This window comes from Bos mutus, chromosome 14 (assembly GCF_027580195.1).
Source record: "Bos mutus isolate GX-2022 chromosome 14, NWIPB_WYAK_1.1, whole genome shotgun sequence".
In the NCBI taxonomy this organism is placed as follows: Eukaryota; Metazoa; Chordata; class Mammalia; order Artiodactyla; family Bovidae; genus Bos; species Bos mutus.
Window position 1 is genome coordinate 52,670,504 of NC_091630.1, and position 20,982 is coordinate 52,691,485.

Genomic DNA, 20,982 nt, shown 5'->3' on the forward strand with positions numbered 1-20,982 from the left:
TCCCAAATCTCCTCGAGGGCTAGTGCGGTCCCTCCGGCCGGGGGCGCGGGCTAAGGGATGCAGGACGCAACCGACTCACTTCCAGCTCAGAACTGAAATCCCCTTCTCTCCGGCCATTAGCGGCTCCAGCCGGGGAAATCCTAGCCCCTTCCCCCTCGTCTCGAGCCCTTTTTCCTTCCTACCCCCGGGCGGGGACAGAGGGGTGGGAGTGGGGGTGGGGTGGGGGGAGCCGCGCCGCGTTCCAGAAGCGCCAAGCGGGAAGCGGTGGCCAAGGGGGCGGTGCGCGTGGGGGGGGGGGGGGGGAGGGTGCCGGGGGAAGGGAGTCCGGGAACTTTGAGACTCGGCCCTCGGTGACATCCAGGCGGCGCCACGGCCTGGTCAGCCTCCTGGGCCCTTGCAGAGTCGCGGAGCCGCGCCGCTCGGAAAGAGACCCCGGCTACCCTGATCTGCGCGCAGTCGGGACAGCGGAAGACATGAGCGCGGGCATGGGCGGCTTCTGGCCGGAGCCGTGGCTGACGCGGTCGCTCGGCTACCCGGGCCTGGCCCTCGCCGCGGCCCTGCTGCTGCTGGTCTTGTGCCTGAATGCGCGGCGCACCAGGTAAGCGCCCCGACGACCCCGCGCCAGCCCGGGCCACGCATGCGTCCTGGGCCCAGACCGCCCTCCACCATCCCGGCGCGCGGGCTCACAACTTGGGGCCACGCCGGCGTCTCTGGGGGTCGGGTGTTAACACAAAGCTTCCCCTGCCTTTCTCTCAGGCACGCGCAGACCTTTTTACAGCGTGGGCACCGAATTCGAATTCGATTCGCTGCTCCAGGCTCGTTTGTAGTCAGCCCTGGGTTTGCGGTATTACACACTAGGTGTCACGCATGTTTCCAGACACGTTTTGGTGCCTTGCTGCAGTGAGTTGATGCTTTATGGCCTAGCCTGCGAGGTATCCCAGGAGGGGAATTCTGTTTCATTTCATTTTGTTAAAAGTGAAATGTTTTAGGAAAATCCCAGTGTATGGTATGAGCAGTACTCTGGCTGCCTCTCTGGGTCTCAGTTTACCACTGGCCGGCATCTGGAAAAAAAAAATAGTAACCCCTATTTTTGTGGGTACTCAGTGAGCTTGCAGGGGCTTCCCTGGTATCTCAGCTGGTAAGGAATCTACCTGCAGTGCAGGAGACTCGGGTTCGATTCCTGGTTGGGGAAGATCCCCAGGAGAAGGGATAGGCTACCCACTTGGGTTTCTTGGGCTTCCCTGGCGGCTCAGACTGTAAAGAATACGCCTGCGTTTGGGGAGACCTGGGTTCAATCCCTGGGTTGGGAATGGTCCCCTGAAGGAGGGCATAGCAACCCACTCCAGTATTCTTGCCTGGAGAATCCCATGGACAGAGGAACCTGGTGGTCTGCAGTACATGGATCCCACAACGAGTGTGCAGAGTCCCACACGACTGAACGACTAAGCACAGCAGTGAGCTTGTAGTGTGTATTTTATACACTTATTCTGTTATTTTTATTAGAAGAGAAAGAACAGCATATTAACAACCACAAAACCCAGAAGTGCGTCACTTGGTTATCTGATTTGAAAAGGGGAAGGAGAATGGAACATACAAGCACTCACTTTGAAATCTATTTTCTTGTTGCGTCACTTTTTCATACCACTAGGTTCTTTGTAGCTTTTTTTCCTCTCCCTTGTTTTTTGTCTGATCATCTGGGTGGATCTCGGTCAGGTGGGGAAGTTGGGGAGATCAATGATTTTGTTGGGGACATGTTAGATCAGTAGAGAAGTCTGTTTCTGGTGCTTGGTGGCAAGGTCCAGGGAGGATATTTAATTATAAAAGTCAGAAATATGAAAATGGAACATAAAGTCATGAGTAAGATTGGTCACCTTGTGGAAGAATGATGAAGAAGCAGGGGTCCCAGGGCATTCTTCTTATTGAAGAGCCAGGCAGAAGATCACCAAAGAAGACTGAGAAGGAGTGGCCAATGGCATGGGAAGAAAACCAAGTGAATGTGGTATCCTGGAAACTAGATAGAAAGATGTTTAAACAGGTAAGGGAGTTATCTGTGTCAGAAGCTGATGAGAAGTCTAGTTTGTTGAGGACAAAGGACAATCAGAGTTGATAAGACAGAGAATCCTCCTGCGATGTGGGAGACCTGGGTTTGATCCCTGTGTTGGGAAGATCCTGTTGAGGAGAGCATGGCAACTCACTCCAGTATTCTTGCCTGGAGAATCCCCATGGACAGAGGAGCTGGTGGACTACAGTCCATGGGGATTGTTGCAAAGAGTCGGACACAACTGAGCGACTAAGCACGGCACACAGCACAACACAGAATTGATGAGTGAAACTGAGAGTTGATGGACATCTAGCCTGTTTGAAGTGGATTTAAACACTGTCTGTCCTACAGTAGTAGCTCCTAAGGTTTTATATTCAGGTGAGAGTGCAACGTAATATTATGTTTCATATCTCTTGAGGCAATAATTCCAGTAATTTTATTTAAAGGAATTTCTCCTGGTGAAGTAATCATGAAGGTCCTTAAAGATTTAATTAGCACAGTGCTCATTAGGGCTTCTTATAACAGTGAGGCATTAGAAAAAAACTGTTTTCCAAAAAATACTGTTTTAGTTAAAAAAATTATTGCATATTGGAGTCATAGAAACTTATGTAGCCATGATGAAGACATAGAAATCTACATTCAAGATACAGTAAGTGAACAAACTTACAAAACAGAATATGTTCATGTACATGGTTCAATGACATCCAGCCAAAGACCACTGGGAACACATCTTTAGTGGAATGAGTTGAATTATTGCTTATCGCTATGAGAAAGAACACACACCATTCGTTCTGGCTAAGAGTGTTAGAAAGGACCTATTTATGGGATTTGGGTTGTGTTATGTGATTTTGGGGACAGTTCAAGGAAGCAAGGTTTTGCTCTGTTGGTAAGATACTCTCAGATGGTCGAGGCTAGTCTGTGATTGGACACCTTGATAAGTCTCCTTGATGAGGCAAAAGGAATGCATTAAGGCTGAATCAGTAATTAGTGAAAAAGCAACAGACACTAGAATTAGTAATGTTTGGGGGATATGTGGTCATTTTATTGATTTAGACAGTGATTTCTGTCAATATTTAGATGTGATTATGGATTGATCTCATTTTTGACTTTGTAATAGTCATGGAGTGGCTTTCTTTGATCACTTAATCAAATGTTTGAGTAGTAATGGCTTCATTTTTGCTCAGCAGAAGAGTGAAGTGCCATAGCTATTGTCAACTGAAGAGAAGTGCACAACCTAAAGTTATGAGTTATATTGTATCTGGAACCTTTTGAAAACTATATAGCCCAACAGACAGCCTTTCACATAGCTCTAAGGAACTGTTCCGAAAAGGCAAGGGAGGAGTCAGACCACTGTTCGCAGTGGTCTTTGGCTGGATGTCATTGAACCATGTTTTTGCTGGGGGAAAAAATCCATGTACATCAAAGGGTTACTGCTAATCACAAAAAAATAGACATCTCAAGTTAATGATTTTAGTTCTTTTCTATGCATGGGAAGGGGCTTTCCAGGCGGCTCACTGGTAAAGAGTCTGCCTGCTAAACAGGAGACTCAGGTTTGATCTTTGGATGGGGAAGACCTCCTGGAGAAGGAAATGGCAACCAGTCCAGTATTCTTGCCTGGGAAATCTCAGACAGAGGAGCTTGGCAGGCTATAGTCCATGGGGTCACAAAAGAGTTGGATACCACTGAAGTGACTGAGCATGCGTGTACAAACATTCTTTTATAAGACTCTGTGGGCATGTATTTAGTTATTTCTTGGGTTAAAATCCTGAAACCTTTGAGAAGATCGATGGGTCATGGGGTAAAGACTTATAACTATCTTGGAAAATGCCACTTTTCCAAAGTATACTGTTTGTAACACTTCCACCAGTACATACTATACAAGAGTTCCAGTTGCTCTATATCTTCACCTGTATCAGATGTGGCCGGTCTGTTGGTTTATAAACCCAGCTTTCTAGATTCTGAATGTTTATCTTCCCTTGAAGAGTGTTGAATTTTGTTTTAGAGTGCAGATGTATTTCTCTTGAACTTGGGGAAGCTTAGCTTTATTTTTTTATAAAGTCTATGAAAAGCTCCATATACTGGGAAATCCACTTCCAATGGGATTGCCAGGGAAATCCAATGGACAGAGGAGCCTGGTGGGCTACAGTCCATGGGGTCGCAAAGAGTCGGACATGACTGAGTGACTAACACACACATGGAAATCTCAGGGTATTTTCTAAGCATCTTTTCTTCAATAGGATTCAAACCCTAAACTCTTGTCTCCCCAGCAGTGGGCAGCACCTGAAATCTCGGCTCAGTTCTTTGAATCTTCCAACTGATTCCTTCCAAAGGGCTCTTTGAAATCTCCTCCACAGATCCATACTTCTGAGTTTGGCCAACAATTTGAGGGGTGATTATATGCATATTTTTCTAGGTTTCTCTTCTGGATTTACACCCACTTCCAACCCCAAGCTCTGACACCTCGATCAGTAATATTGTAGCATTTTGCTTGAGTTTCAGCTGTCTCTCCCTCTTGCAGATGTATCAGAGGAAACGCTGTGTACCCTGGACCTAATTCATTATGAGTCTGTTCTTTAAGGGGTCACTTCCCTTCAGCGTCTTCCTTATTTTGCTTGTTCTTTAGCGCATTTAAAACATTTTTTTTTGTTTGTTTGTTTTGTATTTTATTATCTGTGAAAATGTTAGGTTATTTTAAGCTACTTCACCATTCTTGCTGTGTCTGACTCTTTGTGACCCACCTGGCTTCTCTCTGTCCATGGAATTTCCCAGACAAGAATACTGGAGAGGGTTGCCATTCCTTCTTCAGTGGATCTTCCTGATCCAGGGATTGAACTCATATCTCCTGCATTGGCAGGCAGGTTCTTTACCACTGAGCCACCTAAGAAGTCCTACTTCATCATTAACAAGAACCTAAACCCAGATTTCTAACACTGCTTATATCTAGGTGATTTCTTTTTGTGGGATGATTTTTTATCTCCTATTTTATGCGTATATTTTCAAATTGTCAAAATACATATGCCTTTCTTTCATAATACAAAATAAGCAATACATTTAAATAAAACTTTGAAAAATTATTTTAAAATGTTTTTAATCATTTTTTCTTTTTCAAAGAACCAGCATTCTGGATCAGTGGTAGTGGTAGGATTCTAACTTAGAAGATATGATTTGAGTGGTGCTAGGAAATCCAGTTCATTTCCAGAACATCATTAATAATATGTGATATGTGTTTTTGTCCAATAATTAGCTACATTTTAAAAAAAATCACTGTCTACTAATAACAGACTTAAATACAGATACTTTCCAATGTATTTTAGAAGACAACATCATATAAATTCAGAGTCTGTGTAGCAAGACAGAGTTGAAAACAAACACATCTCTGTTGTTCTTTCTCTACTTCCCCATCCCCTATAAAAAGGACAAAAATCAGTCCTACCAAAAAATATAAAATAAATATAAAATTGTTAAATTGTTGTAAATGAGATAAAAGTGGCACTAAATATCATGTTTCCTGAAGAGGACACATAAAACCATATTAAAAGCTTTATAATCAATAGGGGAAAGTGTTTATAGAAAACGTCTTGGGGAGAGGGCAGTAACAGATTTTTAAAATATTTATTTATCTGATTACGCCAGGTCTTAGTTGCAACATGCAGGATCTTTACATGTGTAACACAGATTTTTTAATCTTACAGTTCGGAATATGAGAAGTCTGAAAATGGGTGTTACTGACCAGTCAAGGTGTTGGTAGGCCGTATTCCTTATGGTGGATCGACAAGAGAATCCATCTCCTTCCTTCTTCTAGCTTCTATAGGCCACCAGAACTCAAATCTCTTTTTTCCTATTCTGACACTCCTTTCTTCTGAGAACCTTTGTGACTATATTGAACCACCCAGGATAATCTTCCCATCTGAAAGTCCTTAATTCAGTTACATGGGCAAAGTCCTTTTTGCCATGTTAGATAACATACTGAGGTTAGGGATTAAGGATTAAGACATGGACATCTTTGGTTTTAGGAATTAACACATGGACATCTTTGAGGGACGCTATTTTTCCTATCACAGTGCTCCCTCTGACCTCCAGAGATCTATGCCCATTTTACATGCAAAATATAACCACCCTATCACAACATCCATAAAATTCTCTACCAATTACAGCATCAAATCAAAGCTCAAAATCTCATCTAAATTTCATCAGCTTAGAAGTCCCAAGTTTCATTATTTCAATCATCTAAATCAGGTGTGGGCCTCTGGGTATGATCTGTGCTAGGACAAAAATTCCCAAGAACCTTGTGGGTCTCCCATGTATGTCGTAGCGATTTACTCCATCAGACAAGAGGCTTTTCCACAGATATTCTCTGGGTAACCCCGTTTATATTCCTGGCTTCTTCTGAGATGCCTGAGGGCAAACATGAGTCACGTTCCTAACATTTTCGATGACTGACTAATTATATATGAATGAACGTGTATGACTGAACATGTCAACCTTTGACTCTTCCCCTATGTTCGTGCTAAGTCGCTTCAGTTGTGTTTGATTATCTGTGACCCTACGGACTGTAGCCCACCAGGCTTCTCTGTCCATGGGATTCTCCAGGCAAAAATACTGGAGTGAGTTACTGAGCCCTTCTCCAGGGGATCTTCCTGACCCAGGGATGGAACCCACATCTCCTGCATGCAGGGAAGCCCTGATTCTTCCCAGGCACTAGCAAAAATTGTCCAGCCACATCCTTGACTTTCCCTTCGGAGCACTCTTTCCTGTCAGTGAATCTTCTAGTTTTAGGGTCTCTTGCAATCTGGATTAGGCTGAGAATTTTCCCCAAATTAATTCCTGTGTCCTTTGTACAATGCTTAACAGTTTTCCCTTAATCTGTATCTTTCCTCTCACACTTTCATATAAGCAGCAAGAAGAGACCAGTCTGTCCTTTCAACACTTTGCTTAAAAATCTCCCCAGCTAAATAGCCAAATTCACTGTTTACGAAATCTACTTTCCACATAACTGCAAGACATGCTGTGACTAAACTTTGTGTAGCTATATGATTAAGATCCATTTTCTCCCGTTTCCAGTAACAGGTTCCTCATTTCACCTGAGCCCTAGCAGCAGTGCCCTTGATGTTTGTATTTCTACTTACAGTTTATTTGGGACAAAGTAAGTGTTCTCTAAGATAATTGTATCAATATATATTCTTTCTGAGTTCTCACTAGTGGAATTGTTGATATTCATATTTCTCCTTGCCATCTATTCAAGGCGATCAATTTTTTTTAGAGGAACAAATTATTGATACTTCATTTTAAAACTACTTTATTTATTTATTTATTCACTTATTTTGGCTGCACCACTGAGCATGTGGGATCTTAGTTCCCCTAGCAGGGCTGGAACCCATGCCACCCTGCAGTGGAGACTTGGAGTCTTAACCACTGAACCACCAGCAAAGTCCAATCTATGTTTTTCCTATCATCCTCCTCAAAATTCTTCTTAGCTTCTGCCCATTGCCCAATTCCAAAGCCACTTCTGTGTTTTTACAGCGGCACATCACTTCCAGATGTAGTGATGTTAAACAACACAGAGGGACTCTCTCTTAGTCCTAGAGGTCAGAGTCCTACTGGGCTGATATCAAGGAGTCAGCAGGGTGAGACCTTTTGGAGGGTCTAGGGGAGAACGCTAGATTCTGAGAACACAACTGAACACATGCTGGCTGAGAAAAATCCTCAGGAGAGGACACCTCACTGAATGACATTCTCTGGACGATGTCATAGCGAGTTCCCCTCCTCAACAGGATGTTCAAAGGATCCATAGTCCAATGACCACTGAATCATCTTCCTTAATAGAAAGTGGAAGTGACAGCCACCACACAGGTAGATATGAGAAGTGAAGTGCACGTTTTGTAAAGTGTGAAGTCACTTGGAAGACAGTTCGCTTGCAACATCAGGTTTCCTTGGTATTTCCCAGAAACACTTTTCTCCTCGTTGCTCTTTAGGAGGAAAAAAGTAGAATGAGTTTCCTTCCCTTTTTCATTCTTCTCCCGTAACACACATATCCCGCCCCCCATCCCACCCCCAATGCTCTTATTGGTAAGAAATCCTATTTAAATATTTTAAGATAAATTTTAGTCAATGTAAACAATCTGATTATTTTTAAGTTAGAAGATGTCAAGGTTATGTAGATAATGAGTTGTTTTGAAATGTGGGTTTGTTGACATCTCTGTAGCACACAAATCAATTATTTCCTCTTTCTAATTACTTAATTACTCCCCGATGAGACACTGATGCTCCGGATCCCTCACACTGTTACCACTGCCAAGAGAATGAGAGGAACTAGGTTGTCATCATTAGGGGATGGTTTTCTTGTTCCTTCTCCTTTTCTCATGACAGAATGTGGGAGAAGGATGTGGGCACCTGAAAGCAAAGTCATTATGTACTTGAGAGGATGCTGATTCAGCAGGTGGATTTGTATGACTTTTACATAGGAGGTGATAAGACGCTCTCCAGGCACATCTATGACCCTTGACTAATTAATTGACTGATCAGTTAGAGGTTGCTACACTTACCCTTACTAAGCCAAGGAGCTTGGATTGCTCTTACCTTTTGTGACCTTTCAGGCTGCATCACTATCTTATTTTGTATCTTTTTAAAAAGGGTCCTGAAGATAGTGTTCCTACTGTGTAATTAGAGGAACAGCTGAGTTTTGGAAAATGCAGTACTTTGCTGTTTATTTGTGTGTCATTCAAAGAGACTATTGTCTGGTTCTTGGGAAGTTCCAAACTGCTGACAGGATCCACACTGAGGATTGCTCAACACTGGAATTAAAATTTGCTGACAAATCCTGGCTATCCCTTTAAACAGGGGTTCTGAACCTCTGGGATCTACTGCCTGATGATCTGAGGTGGAGCTGATGTAATAATACTAGAAATAAAGCGCACCATAAATGTCATGGACTTGTAATGAATCATCCAAAACCATGCCCCTCCCTGATCTGTGGGAAAACTGTCTTCCGTAGAAGTGGTTCCCTGGTGACAAAAAGGTTGACGACTGCTGCCTTTGAATATTCAGACTTTATGCCAGATCAGCATAAATCTCTTATCATTATCAGAGTGAAATCTTGAAGTGCTTATCTTAGTCATGAGGGATAAAATTATGTATGTAAAATCATCCATAGCTCAGTGTTCCCTACTAGTGGGACTTTTCTTGTAGAAGAAGTGCAGTGTAAGGCAAGGAACAAACCTGTGAAGCCATAATGGACCTGGGTCCAAAATCCTTCTCCACCCCGCTAGGATGCTGACTTTTGAGAGGAAGGTAAGGGAAGATGGAAATGAACAAACCAGGCTCTGTGCTTAGCTGGTTTTGCACATATTGTCTAATTTAACCTTCCCTACCGTTCATGAGATAGCTGTGAAGCTATTTTTTCAGAAGAGATGAGCACAATGAGAAATGAACCAGTTTGCAGGGCTACCTGGGTAGAACTGGGTTTTTGATTCCAGGTTCATTATAGCTGTGGTAGACAGACTAATACCTGCTTAATCCCCAAATTGTTCCCACCTTAATCTCTAGAACCTATGACTAAGTCCCTTGCTGCTGCTGCTGCTGCTGCTAAGTCACTTCAGTTGTGTCCGACTCTGTGCAACCCCATAGACGGCAGCCCACCAGGCACCCCCGTCCCTGGGATTCTCCAGGCAAGAATACTGGAATGGGTTGCCATTTCCTTCTCCAATGCATGAAAGTGAAAAGTGAAAGGGAAGTCGCTCAGTCGTGTCCGACTCTTAGCCGACCCCATGGACTGCAGCCTACCAGGCTCCTCTGTCCATGGGATTTTCCAGGCAAGAGTACTGGAGTGGAGTGCCATTGCCTTCTCCTTGGCAGAGTTGAATGAAGGTTGCTAATCAGCTAACCTTAAAACGGGTGGTGATCCCAAACTATTTGGTGGGCCTAATGCAATCACAAATTAAAATGGGGAGAGTGAGGCAGGAGGGGAAGTCACTTGACTATTGCTGCTCTGGAGATGGATTAAGGAGTACAAAGGCCAAAGAATGCAGACACCTCTTAAAGCTGGATAAGCAAGGAAATAGAGCCCTTTCTAGAGGCTCCAGAATGGAGCCTCACCCTGCTAACACCTGGGGAAAGCCACTTTGGACAACTGGCCCCAGGTGGTAGTAGTGGTAAAGAACCCTCCTGCCAATGCAGCAAGTGACATGGGTTCGATCCCTAGGTTGGGAAGATCCCCTGGGGCAGGGCATGGCAACCCACTCCAGTATTCTTGCCTGGAGAATCCCATGGACAGAGGAGCCTGGTGGGTTACAGCAATGGGGTTGCAAAGAGTCAGACATGACTGAAATGACTTAGCTCGCTCACATGCAAGCCACAGGTTCATGCTAATTTGTTATAGTGGCCCTAAAAAGCTAACATAGCAGCTTCTTGCAAGGAAGTTCAGAGGGCAGAAAAGACTGGAACTGGGGTCACTTTTCTGGTTGCCCGTGAGGAGCAGGATAGAAGATAAACATTTAAAAATACTCTCTATCAGGCTTCTTTGATGATCTAGTGGTTAAGAGTCCTCCTACCAATCCAGGAGACACGGGTTCCACCACTGGTCTGGGAAGACCCCACATGCCTCCGAGCAACTAAGCCCGTGCCCTGCAGCTGTTGAAGCCCGTGTTCCTAGAACCCATGCTCCCCAACAAGAGAAGCCACCACAATGAGAAATCTGCACATCGCAACTAGAGAGTAGCCCCCACTTGACACAACTAGAGAAAAGCTCTCAAGCACCACAGCTAGAGAAAGGTCTCTCCCAGCAACGAAGACCCAGTGCAACCAAAAATAAACACGTCTTAAAAAAAAAAAAAAACAATAAAAAAAGTACTCAGTCTTTGCTAATACATAACAATTGGAGATTACCATGAGCTATTCATTGATGTTTCTCTTCCTTATCCATCAATTCATAAGTAAGGTTTATTGTGTATCTGTGTAACTCCATGCATCTTTTAAATATATATCTATTTTTAATCGAAATGCACTTTCTGTATTGAAACCGCTCAGCAGAAAGGCCTGAAGCCCAGAGTGTTGGTGATGGGCTGGCCTGGCCTTCTGATCCTTGATGCCAGGGAGGGCGGATGCAGGCGGGAGGGCGGATGCAGGCGGGAGGGCTCCACAGCACTCCTGCAGACATGGTTAGGCACACCAGTCACCAAAAGCAGAGAATAAACAAAAACCAAAACACACTCAGTAGATCTCTCTTGAAGTTTCCAGAGTTTCTGGACCAACTACTCCCAGCCTTCAAAGCCAGGAGCAAGGGACTAAAAACCCCTCACCTACACCAGTGCCAACGGAAACCCAGTTTTAAATTAAAAAATAAGTTTGTACATGTCTTAAATTCTCTTTAAAAATCTCACAATGTGTAAATGTATACATTTTTCTTTAACATAAAAGTTTACAATGTTTGTTAAAATAAAGGCTCGGGAAAAATGGTTTCCAGAAAAAGGAAGAAAAAGCTGAAGTTATGAATTAAAGTTGAATTTTTTTAATCCTGTTGTTGAACCAGTGACTTTTTAAAATGTATGCTGATAGGTTGTTGTTGCTGTTTAGTCGCTAAGTCATATCCAGCTCTCTTTGTGACCCCATCGACTGTAGCCTGCTAGGCTTCTCTGTCCATGGGATTCTCCAGGCAAGAATACTGGAGTAAGTTGCCATTTCCTCCTTCAGGGGATCTTCCTGATCCAGGGATCAAATCAGGGTCTCCTGCTTTGGCAGGCAGATTCTTTATCACTGAGCCACCAGGGGAGCCCACTGATAGGTTAAAGAAAGGAATATATTTTTTGAAAGTGTGATGCCAACTGGGAGCACTGAGGTTCATCCCTGTTTGCCGCTACCCGTGGCCTGGAGGAGAAAGCAAAGGGAGAATCTGGGGGAGTTGAAGGGACCTGGGTGGCAGGATGCTGTATGTCCCTGGTTTCCCCCAAATTGAGCGCCATCGGCTGCAGAGGAAAGATTAACGGCTTCTTGGAAAAGAATATTTTTGTACTTTATCCAAAGTAAAACCCCATTGAAACAACTTCAGGTTACTGTTCTGTGAAAGGCAAAGGACAAAATTATAGAAAGCTGCTTTGCCGAATAAGAGAAGGTGACATCTATTATATCATGCATTTTTATGGCCCAAGTGCTCATTTTTATGGCTTTGGCATTTTTTTTTCAACAATGAAGTATTTGGGATTGGATTTTTTTTTTTTTTTTTTTGGTCTGTAGCAAAGTGGAGAGGATTCATTAAGTCTGTAATTGCTTAATACAAAAATTAATGGAAATTTTATTAAAAGTACAATCATAACAGGATTTAAGTCTATTGTCATTTCTCTTCGTAACTGTATCCTAAATAATTGATAATAATGAAGAAGAAACTTTGAAAGTTGACTTTAGTTTTTGCACGAAGCGCAATATCTGACACTGAATAGGTCCTCGGTCAATACTTATTATAATAAAGGATGAGGAAATGGGTTTGGTGCAGTAATTGTTATTTATTTCAATATAACTATTTTAGAGTCATAGGTATTGATATCAAAACATACAAACTACATACAAAAATGATGTCAATATGTATCGATTTTTCTGCAACTTTAATAAAAAGATTTCATAAGCGAGTGCTTACCTAGCATGAGTATTTATAAATGGAGAACATATATTAGTGCAATGATAATTTTTTAAATTGTATTTATTTATTTTTGGTTGTTCTGGGTCTTTATTGCTTTGTACAGGTTTTCTCTAGTTGCAGCGAGTAGGGACTACTCCTCATTGTGGTGCACGGGCTTCTCATTGCGGTAGCCTCTCTTATGGAGCATGGGCTCTAGATCACAGGCTCAGTAATAATGGTGCATGGGCTTAGGTGCTCCTCAGCTTGTGGGATCTTCCTGGATCAAGAATTGAAGCCATGTCTCTAGCATTGGCAGGTGGATTCTTTACCATTGGACCAGCAGGGAAGTCCACTGGATTATTTGATTATTCTTTAGTGTAAACCTAATTGAAAACATAGCAACTAGAGTGCAGTCAATTCCTAAAATTTCCTGCTTCTGAAAATTCAGAATTTAAAAATATGTATTGTTAACTTCCAGGTCTAGGCACTGGAATTGTATAACTGTGCTTGTGGTTCCTCTCCCCTCTGTTGGTGAATAGAGTGCTTTGTTGAACAAATCAGAGCTTGTTTGTGAAAGAGCAGAGCCTGATTTGGGTTAATCACGTAGATTCACACACATTTTGGTCTTTAGTACCCTGATCGCTAATAATGGTGGGCTGATTACTTGTAAATATTAAAGAGACCAGATTTTCTGTTTGAAAATCAGCATTGCCCTGGTGAAAGCTCTGCTTTGTATCAGCTGCTCTTTAGAAGTCTGGTCCCCAGACCACTTTATTCCAGAAAGTTGTTGTTTGGTCATGTCTAGTTGTGACCCAGCATTTTGGCAGGGCTGTACTTTGGGGGCAGGAAGTGAAGGGATTAACATCTTTGGATAATGGACAGTCACCTGGTGGAGATGTTCAGCTATTCCGATATTACTGACTTTCCAGTCTATTTTTGTGTTTTGAGTACACACTCCTACAGAATTCGTTTGACTTGTAATAATGGCGGCCAACCCTTCTGAGCACTTCTTGTGTGCCTAAGAGACACTGAGGCAAGGACTTTATAGCCATTGGTAGAGTGAATTAATAGAGTCCTCCCTCAGAATAACTTTCCTCATTTTTATAGGGGTACAAAAGTAAGTCTCATTGAAATACTGTTCCCAAAGTCACACAGCTAGAATACAGTGCAGTTAGGTTTCAAAGCCATAGTGCTGACTTCATTTTTTTTTAATTTAGCATTTTTTTTTCCATGTTCTTTTGAAGTTTTCTTGTAATACGGTTCTGGCATATGCCCTTACCCTTGACTAAGAATGAAAGTATTAAGATCTAATATGACTTTTAAGCATTTCTAATAAAAATTTAACTAAGATATGAATATGTACACTTGGACTTTTAAAAGAATATATTAAGATTGAAAAAAAAAACAGGCAGTGCTAGTCTACTGTCTCCTTCTTACATTAGATTGTATGAAAGTCACATTTGTTGGCCAGTGTGAGGAAACATCTCTTTTTCCTTTTTCTGTTTACTGGCTTTGCACCGCCTCACTTAATGGCTTAGCAGAGGAATTGAGGTCCACTGTGCGTCCACATCCTTTGTCAGAGACAGTGGAGAACAGGACAGATCATGCAGGACCCTGTCTCTCTCTCTCTCCTTTTTTTGACATACACAAAGCTATGTATGTTTAATGTTTACGATTTGATGAATTTGGAGATAATTATACATCAATGAGGGCTTCCTGGGTTGGGAAGATCCCCCAGAGAAGTGATAGGCTACCCACTCCAGTATTCTTGCCTGGGGAATCCCCATGGTCAGAGGAGCCTGGTGGGCTGCAGTCCATGAGGTCACAAAGAGTTGGACACGATTCAGCAACTAAGCACAGCACAGCATATACATCAATGAAACCATCGCAACAGCATGTGTCATAAACATAATCCATCATCTACAAAAGTTTTCTCCCACCTACTTTCTTTATTATTATTAAGAACACTTAACATAGTATCTACATCTACCCTCTTAGCAAATTTTTAAGTATACATGACAACTTAGCATATTAAAAAACAGAGACATCACTTTGCTGACACAGGTCCATAAGTCAAAGCTATTTTTCCAGTAGTCATGTACGGATGTAAGAGTTGTACTCTAAAGAAGGCTGAGTACTGAAGAATTAATAACTTTTGAATTGTGGTGCTGGAGAAGACTATTGAGAGTCCCTTGGACTGCAGGGAGATCAAACCAGTCAATCTCAACAGAAATCAACCCTGAATATTCACTGAAAGTACTGCTGCTAAAGCTGAAACTCCAATATTTTGGCCACCTGATGCAAAGAGCCAACTCATTGGAAAAGACTCTGATGCTGGGAAAGATTGAGGGCAAAAGGAGAAGGGAGCAGCAGAGCAGAGGATGAAATGGTGAGATAGCATCACCAACACAATGGACATGAATTTGAGCAAACTCTGGGAGGTGGTGGAGGACAAAGGGGCCTGGGTGCTGCAGTCCATGGGGTCACAAAGAGTTGGACACGACTTAGCGACTGAACGCCACCACCACCACAATATTAATTAGAGGCACTATGGCGTACAATAGGTCTCTAGGACTTATTTATCCTGGTTCTTGCCTGGAGAATCCCAGGCACAGAGGAGCCTAGTGGCTGCTGTCTATGGGGTCGCACAGAGTCAGACACGACTGAAGTGACTTAGCAGCAGCAGCAACTGAAACTTTGTACCTTTTGACTAATACCTGTCTGTTTTCTCCTCCCTCTAACCCCTGTTAACCCAAATTCTAGCCTCTTCTTCTACAAGTTTGACTATTTGTAATTCCTCATATAAGCGATATGACATGGTATTTATCCTTTTGTGTTTGGCTTATATGACTTAACATCATTTCCCTGAGGTTCATTCATGTAGTCACAAATGGCAGGGCTTCCTTCTTAAGGCTGAATAACAATCCATTGTATGTATAAACCCCATTTTCTTTATCTGTTTGCCCATTGATGAACATTCGGGTTGCTTCTGTGTCTTGGGCTATTATGAATAATGCTTTAATGAACATGGAAGTGCACATATCTCTTTGGGAAGTACACATATCCTTATTTCAATTTTGGGGGGATATATACCCAGAAGTGGAATTGTTGGATCATATGGTAGTTCTAATTTTAATTTTTTGAGGAACTTTCTGTTTTTTTAGAGTGACTGTACCAATTTACTTACATCCCCACCAACAGTACAAAAGTTCCCTTTACATCTTTGCCAGCACTTGGCTTTTTTCTCTTTAATAGTAGTCATCCTTACAGGTGTGAGGTTATATCTCATTCTAGTTTTGATTTGCATTGCTCTGATGATTAGTTATGTTGAGCACCTTCTCACATTTGTAAGAGAATGACATTTGTATGTCTTCTTTAGAAGAACACCTATTCTGTTCCTTTTTGCATTTTTAATCAGGTTATTTGGTTTTTTTGCTATTAAGTTGTTGGAGTTACCTATAGATATTGAGTAGTAAATGCTTTGTCAGATATATGGTTTGCAAATATTTTCTCCCATCCTGTCAGTTGCTTTTTCATTTTATCAGTCGTTTCCTTTCCTGTGCAGAAGCTCTTGAGTTTGGCATGGCCCCGCTTGTTCAGTTTTGCTTTTGTGGCCTGTGCTTTTGGTGTCCTATCCAAGAAATCATTGTTAAGAAGCTTTTCCTCTGTGTGTTTTCTCAGGATTCCTACCTACTGACAGGGCTTCCCTGGTGGCTCAGACAGTAAAGAATCTGCCTGCCATGCAGGAGACATTAGTTCTATCCCTGAGTTGAGAAGATCCCCTGGAGAAGGGAATGGCTACCCACTCCAGTATTCTTGTCTGGAGGATTCCAAGAACAATGAGCAGGCTGTTACACCTTAATCTTTTTGAAAACTTGTAAAATCTGATTCAAGATCACTGTTTTCCAAAGGAAAATCACGTTGGCTCAGTGGTAAAGAATCCGCCTGCTAATGCAGGGCATCCTGGTTTGGTCCTTGGGTGGAGAAGATCCCCTGGAGAAGGAAATGGCAACCCACTCCAGTATTCTTGCCTGGGAAATCCCATGGACAGGGGAACCCGGCGGGCTACAATCCATGGGGTCACAGAATCAGACATGACTGGGTGACTGAACAACGAAAACGACCTTTTGACAGGAAGAATAATGAGCAGGCTGAGTGTCATACCTTAATCCTTTTGATTGTAAAATTTGATTCTAGATCACTGTTTTCAGAAGGAAAATCATGTTGAAGGAACCTGAAACCCGAGATGAAGGATATTTTCACCCTCTGGAATCCATTAAAGATAGTTTGGTGTATTTCCCATTTTAACACTGTCTCCTAAATGGATTCTGCAACTTGTTGTGTGGGGCTGCTGCAGTTACCATTGCACTTAGAGAAGCAGCATTAAATATTGTGTGATATAAGTGTTGCAGGCGGTTCAAATATTACTTGATACTGTAGCAAAGCATAGGGGTTTCTCTTGTGTCTCTTGAATGCTTTCAGGCCTGTAGTGAACTCTCAGTCTTGCTTTGGATTTTGAATGACCTTTTTCCACGGGGACAAAGAAGCTCAGTTCTGTATGCAGAGTGTGTCACTTTGCCCTTATTTCTTTGCAGGCATCCATGCAACTTCTTTCACTATGCATGCAGTGTATGTGTGTGTGAATATATAAATGTATAAATATATGTGTGTATATATGTGTATATATTTCAAACTAGTTCTACCCTTTTTGCTTGTCAGTGTGTTATACCATATGGTATAGAGCATCATGCCAAAAGATAAAAATATTCCTAGAACATATGAAATCACCAGTCAACTGAAGAAGGGGAAAGACTTCTGACCACAGCACTTGTGACTCTGATACATCTGTGGGCAAATGGCAACATGGCTTAATACTGAAATTCTGAAAAAAAAAAAAAAAGGACATATTTTGAAGTTAAAGTGCCTCTTTGTATTTAAGGGAATACATCCAAAAGTGAAGTCTTTCAAATTTTTATTTTTCTGAAGGAATTGATTCAAAAAAGTGTTTTTCTTTCCTCTGTTGAAATTCTCCCGTATGTATTTACAGAACTTTCCCCTCTTATTTTAATCTCTAGATTTACCGTGCAGGGAGACACTGGAGATGGAACTCACTCTATTGGTGGTTGGAGTTGGAGTCTTTGGACTGCAAATAACATAGCCACCACACAGCTTTTTCTAACTTATTCCTTGGGTGAGATGTTTCAACCTAAAAAGAAAGGTATAGAAAATCAAATCTTACAGTGTTCGTAGGGACCATGGAATAAAGTCATAGTGTCAGTGTGACTCAGGGCTGTTTGAGTCCCAGCCATAAGCAATAAAGAGTCTGCAGATGACAGAGACTAATGCCTTGTTAGTGCAGACTAATGTCTGATTGTGCTACTTAGATTTCACTCATTTTACTTGTCAAGTAGACTCAGGTTCCTTTGCGCTATGTTGAATATTGTTTCCAACTACTTAATTAAACAAAAATAGGAGGAAAACTTTAGCAGTTAGTTTCCTAGCCAAGGATTGAGTATATTTTTTTTACTAGAGATAAGCTATCATAGAAAATAGAGGAAGTGCCATTGCCATGAAATTTCTGGGTAGCAGTTCTGTAAATAGTTCTCATGTTATTTGACAAAGATCCAACCTTAATGTTTCATCTCTTCACTGATTATGTTTCTTCTTTTGTATTTAATCAGCTCTTCTATTTTTCTTATTTTTTTACAAAATAGCTCTGCCTGGGCTTGATTTTTACAGGGTGGATCTATAATAGAATAGTATTGCTAGACCAAATCTTAGCAGTGCCCTTTCTCATTTTGTATGACTTATGTCTGAACCCTGTGATACTGCAATCGACTTCCTTGGGCAGTGTTTGCCTTACCTTGAGAACAACACATAGATCTCAAAAATGTTCAAACAAAAGTCTTGTTCCTGAAGCATCTACATGTTTTATTTGTTCTTGTGCTTTTCCATATGTTGAGATCTACTCTCAAGCAGTTTCTTTAGTTCCAAACATAAGTTAATAAAGTTGTGTGCTGCTGCTGCTAAGTTGCTTCAGTCCTCTCTGATTTTGTGCGACCCCGTAGACGGCAGCCCATCAGGCTCGGCCATCCCTGGGATTCTCCAGGCAAGAACACTGGAGTGAGTTGCCATTTCCTTCTCCAGTGCATGAAAGTGAAAAGTGAAAAGTGAAAGTGAAGTCGCTCAGTCGTGTCCGACTCTTAGCGACCCCATGGACTGCAGCCCACCAGGCTCCTCCGTCCATGGGATTTTCCAGGCAAGAGTACTGGAGTGGGGTGCCATTGCCTTCTAGGTAAAAATGTTCTTAATTACATTGCCTTGCAAGATAGATGCAAATTGCCTTCCACTTTATAGGCAGCTATAATATTTTTAAAGGACTAGTTTTTCCTCTTTTTAGACGCCGAAGTAACTGACTCGTGTCAGTTTTCTCAGTCTGCTTTAGTGGGACTAAGATAACTCAATCCCCGTTTGAAACTCTGTATTTGTACTCTTTTAAGACAGTCATATTTGAGAAGAAATGCTGGCCGAATAGAACCAACAGCTGAAATAGCGTCTGTTTTTGGACTTTAAAACTGTCACTGTCTTATAAAAAAGAACACAGAACTGGAGTCTTAAGCACTGTGTTTCTGTGATGGGAAAGAGGGCCTTTAAGTAATTAAGGATGATGCATATTTGAGGCCATCTCATGGCATGGGTAATACATTTAGAATAATACTAGGTTATTCAACTAGTAAAAATTGATCATTCTTGATCTGTCAACAACTTCGAATACTGACCATTTTCTAACTGTTTTGTGATAGGTGTATATTTATTTTCAAATCCACCCCCTTCCTTGAAACTGACCATATCAATAAAAGGAAAAACAAGAAACATTGCAGGAGCATTGTTTCTGTCTATCACAGGATGACAGAAAATGACTGGAATTTTGATGATATCCAGAGCATACTTTTCACAGGGTTTCTGAAACCTTGGGAGTGAAGAAGAATACAGAGCAGTGGGAGCTTTTTAATTTTTTTTCCAACTGCTATTTCCAAATTTACTAAGATGCTACCGTTGCATGCAGGTCAGGAAAATAACCTGTATATGTATATCTGTATCCTTATTCAGAGAGAACAGGGATCATGGTATTTACGAAATCCCACAGAAGAGGAAATGGTATAATAACATTTCTCACTGCCTCTGAGCCTCAGTTTTCTCATCTATGAACGAGGAAGTTAGAGGAGATAATCACTAAGGAAGTGATATGATTCTACCAGGAGTTTGACATTCTCAAATTAATTCCCAAAATACATGTATTTCAGCTCTACAGAAGGTACCTGTCCTCAAACACAGCATCTCTCTGTTTTTAAAAAATATTTCTAAAAAAAATATGGACCTCTTTTAAAGTCTTTATTAAATTTGTTAAAATATTGCTTCTGTTTTTATGTTTTGGTTTTTTGACTGCAAGGCATGTGGGATCTTAGTTCCCTGACCAAGGATTGAACCCTCACCCCCTGTTTGGAAGGCCAAGTCTTAACCACTGGACCACCAGGGAATCCCAGTATGTCTCTTTCTGATTCTGTTGTCATCTTTCTTTCTGCCCTTTTGGTCCCAGTGTCAAAGCTCCATCTCTCTGGAAATTTTCCAGGTCTTTCCCAAGCGGAGTTTGCCGTCTCCTCCCTGAGCCGCTCCCAGCATTTCAGAATTCACTTCACAATGTGTCATAATTATCTGTCAACATGTATCTCTCCCTAGTCAGTGTGTCAGCAGCTAGTATGACAATCACTTTTCTTTTCATTCATCTCTGTGTTCTCAGCACTTAGAAGAAAATGTCTGGTGCATTTAGTAATATATTAATAAATAATGCATTAATAACTTAAAAATAGAACTTCCCTTGGAAAGAATCAATATTCATCATAATATGGAATTAAATGACTATGGACAATTTTCTTTGTAGTCATTATTGACTCACAAAATGCTGAGAAACCAGACATACAGAGCTGACTATGAAGAGCATGACCTGTGACTCCACCTGAGTCAGAGCTAAGCCAGCTATCAGGAATTCCCCTTTGACAAGTATAAGCTATAAGACTAGTTTCAGGGCCCAACATAGAGGAATCACAAGACCCTGAATCCCAGAGTAAGTTCAAGGCTATGAAAAAACATAGCATTCCTGAAGACTCAAAGCAACACTGTTTCTGAGAATTAAAGCAGAGAGTTGTTTGAAAGGGATTGAATAAGGACATTTGGAAATTAAAGCATGTCCCTGGAACTTACAGCAGAGACAGGAAGGCCATTTCAGGAAAAATCGGATGAAACTCTTGGTACAAAACCAGAATAGAAGGGAGTGAGTTAC

At 41.7% G+C, this 20,982-nt stretch overlaps 1 protein-coding gene across 1 annotated transcript in view; it reads left to right on the forward strand.

The window, feature by feature from the left end:
• The first annotated feature begins 319 nt into the window (after positions 1 to 319).
• The window catches only part of CYP7B1 (cytochrome P450 family 7 subfamily B member 1), a 174,287-nt gene continuing 153,624 nt past the window's right edge, over positions 320 to 20,982 (forward strand). Inside the window, exon 1 of the mRNA XM_005892952.2 lies at positions 320 to 598. Coding sequence (XP_005893014.1) covers positions 474 to 598 — 125 coding nt within the window. The 5' untranslated portion in view covers positions 320 to 473. The remainder of the gene's footprint in view (positions 599 to 20,982) is intronic.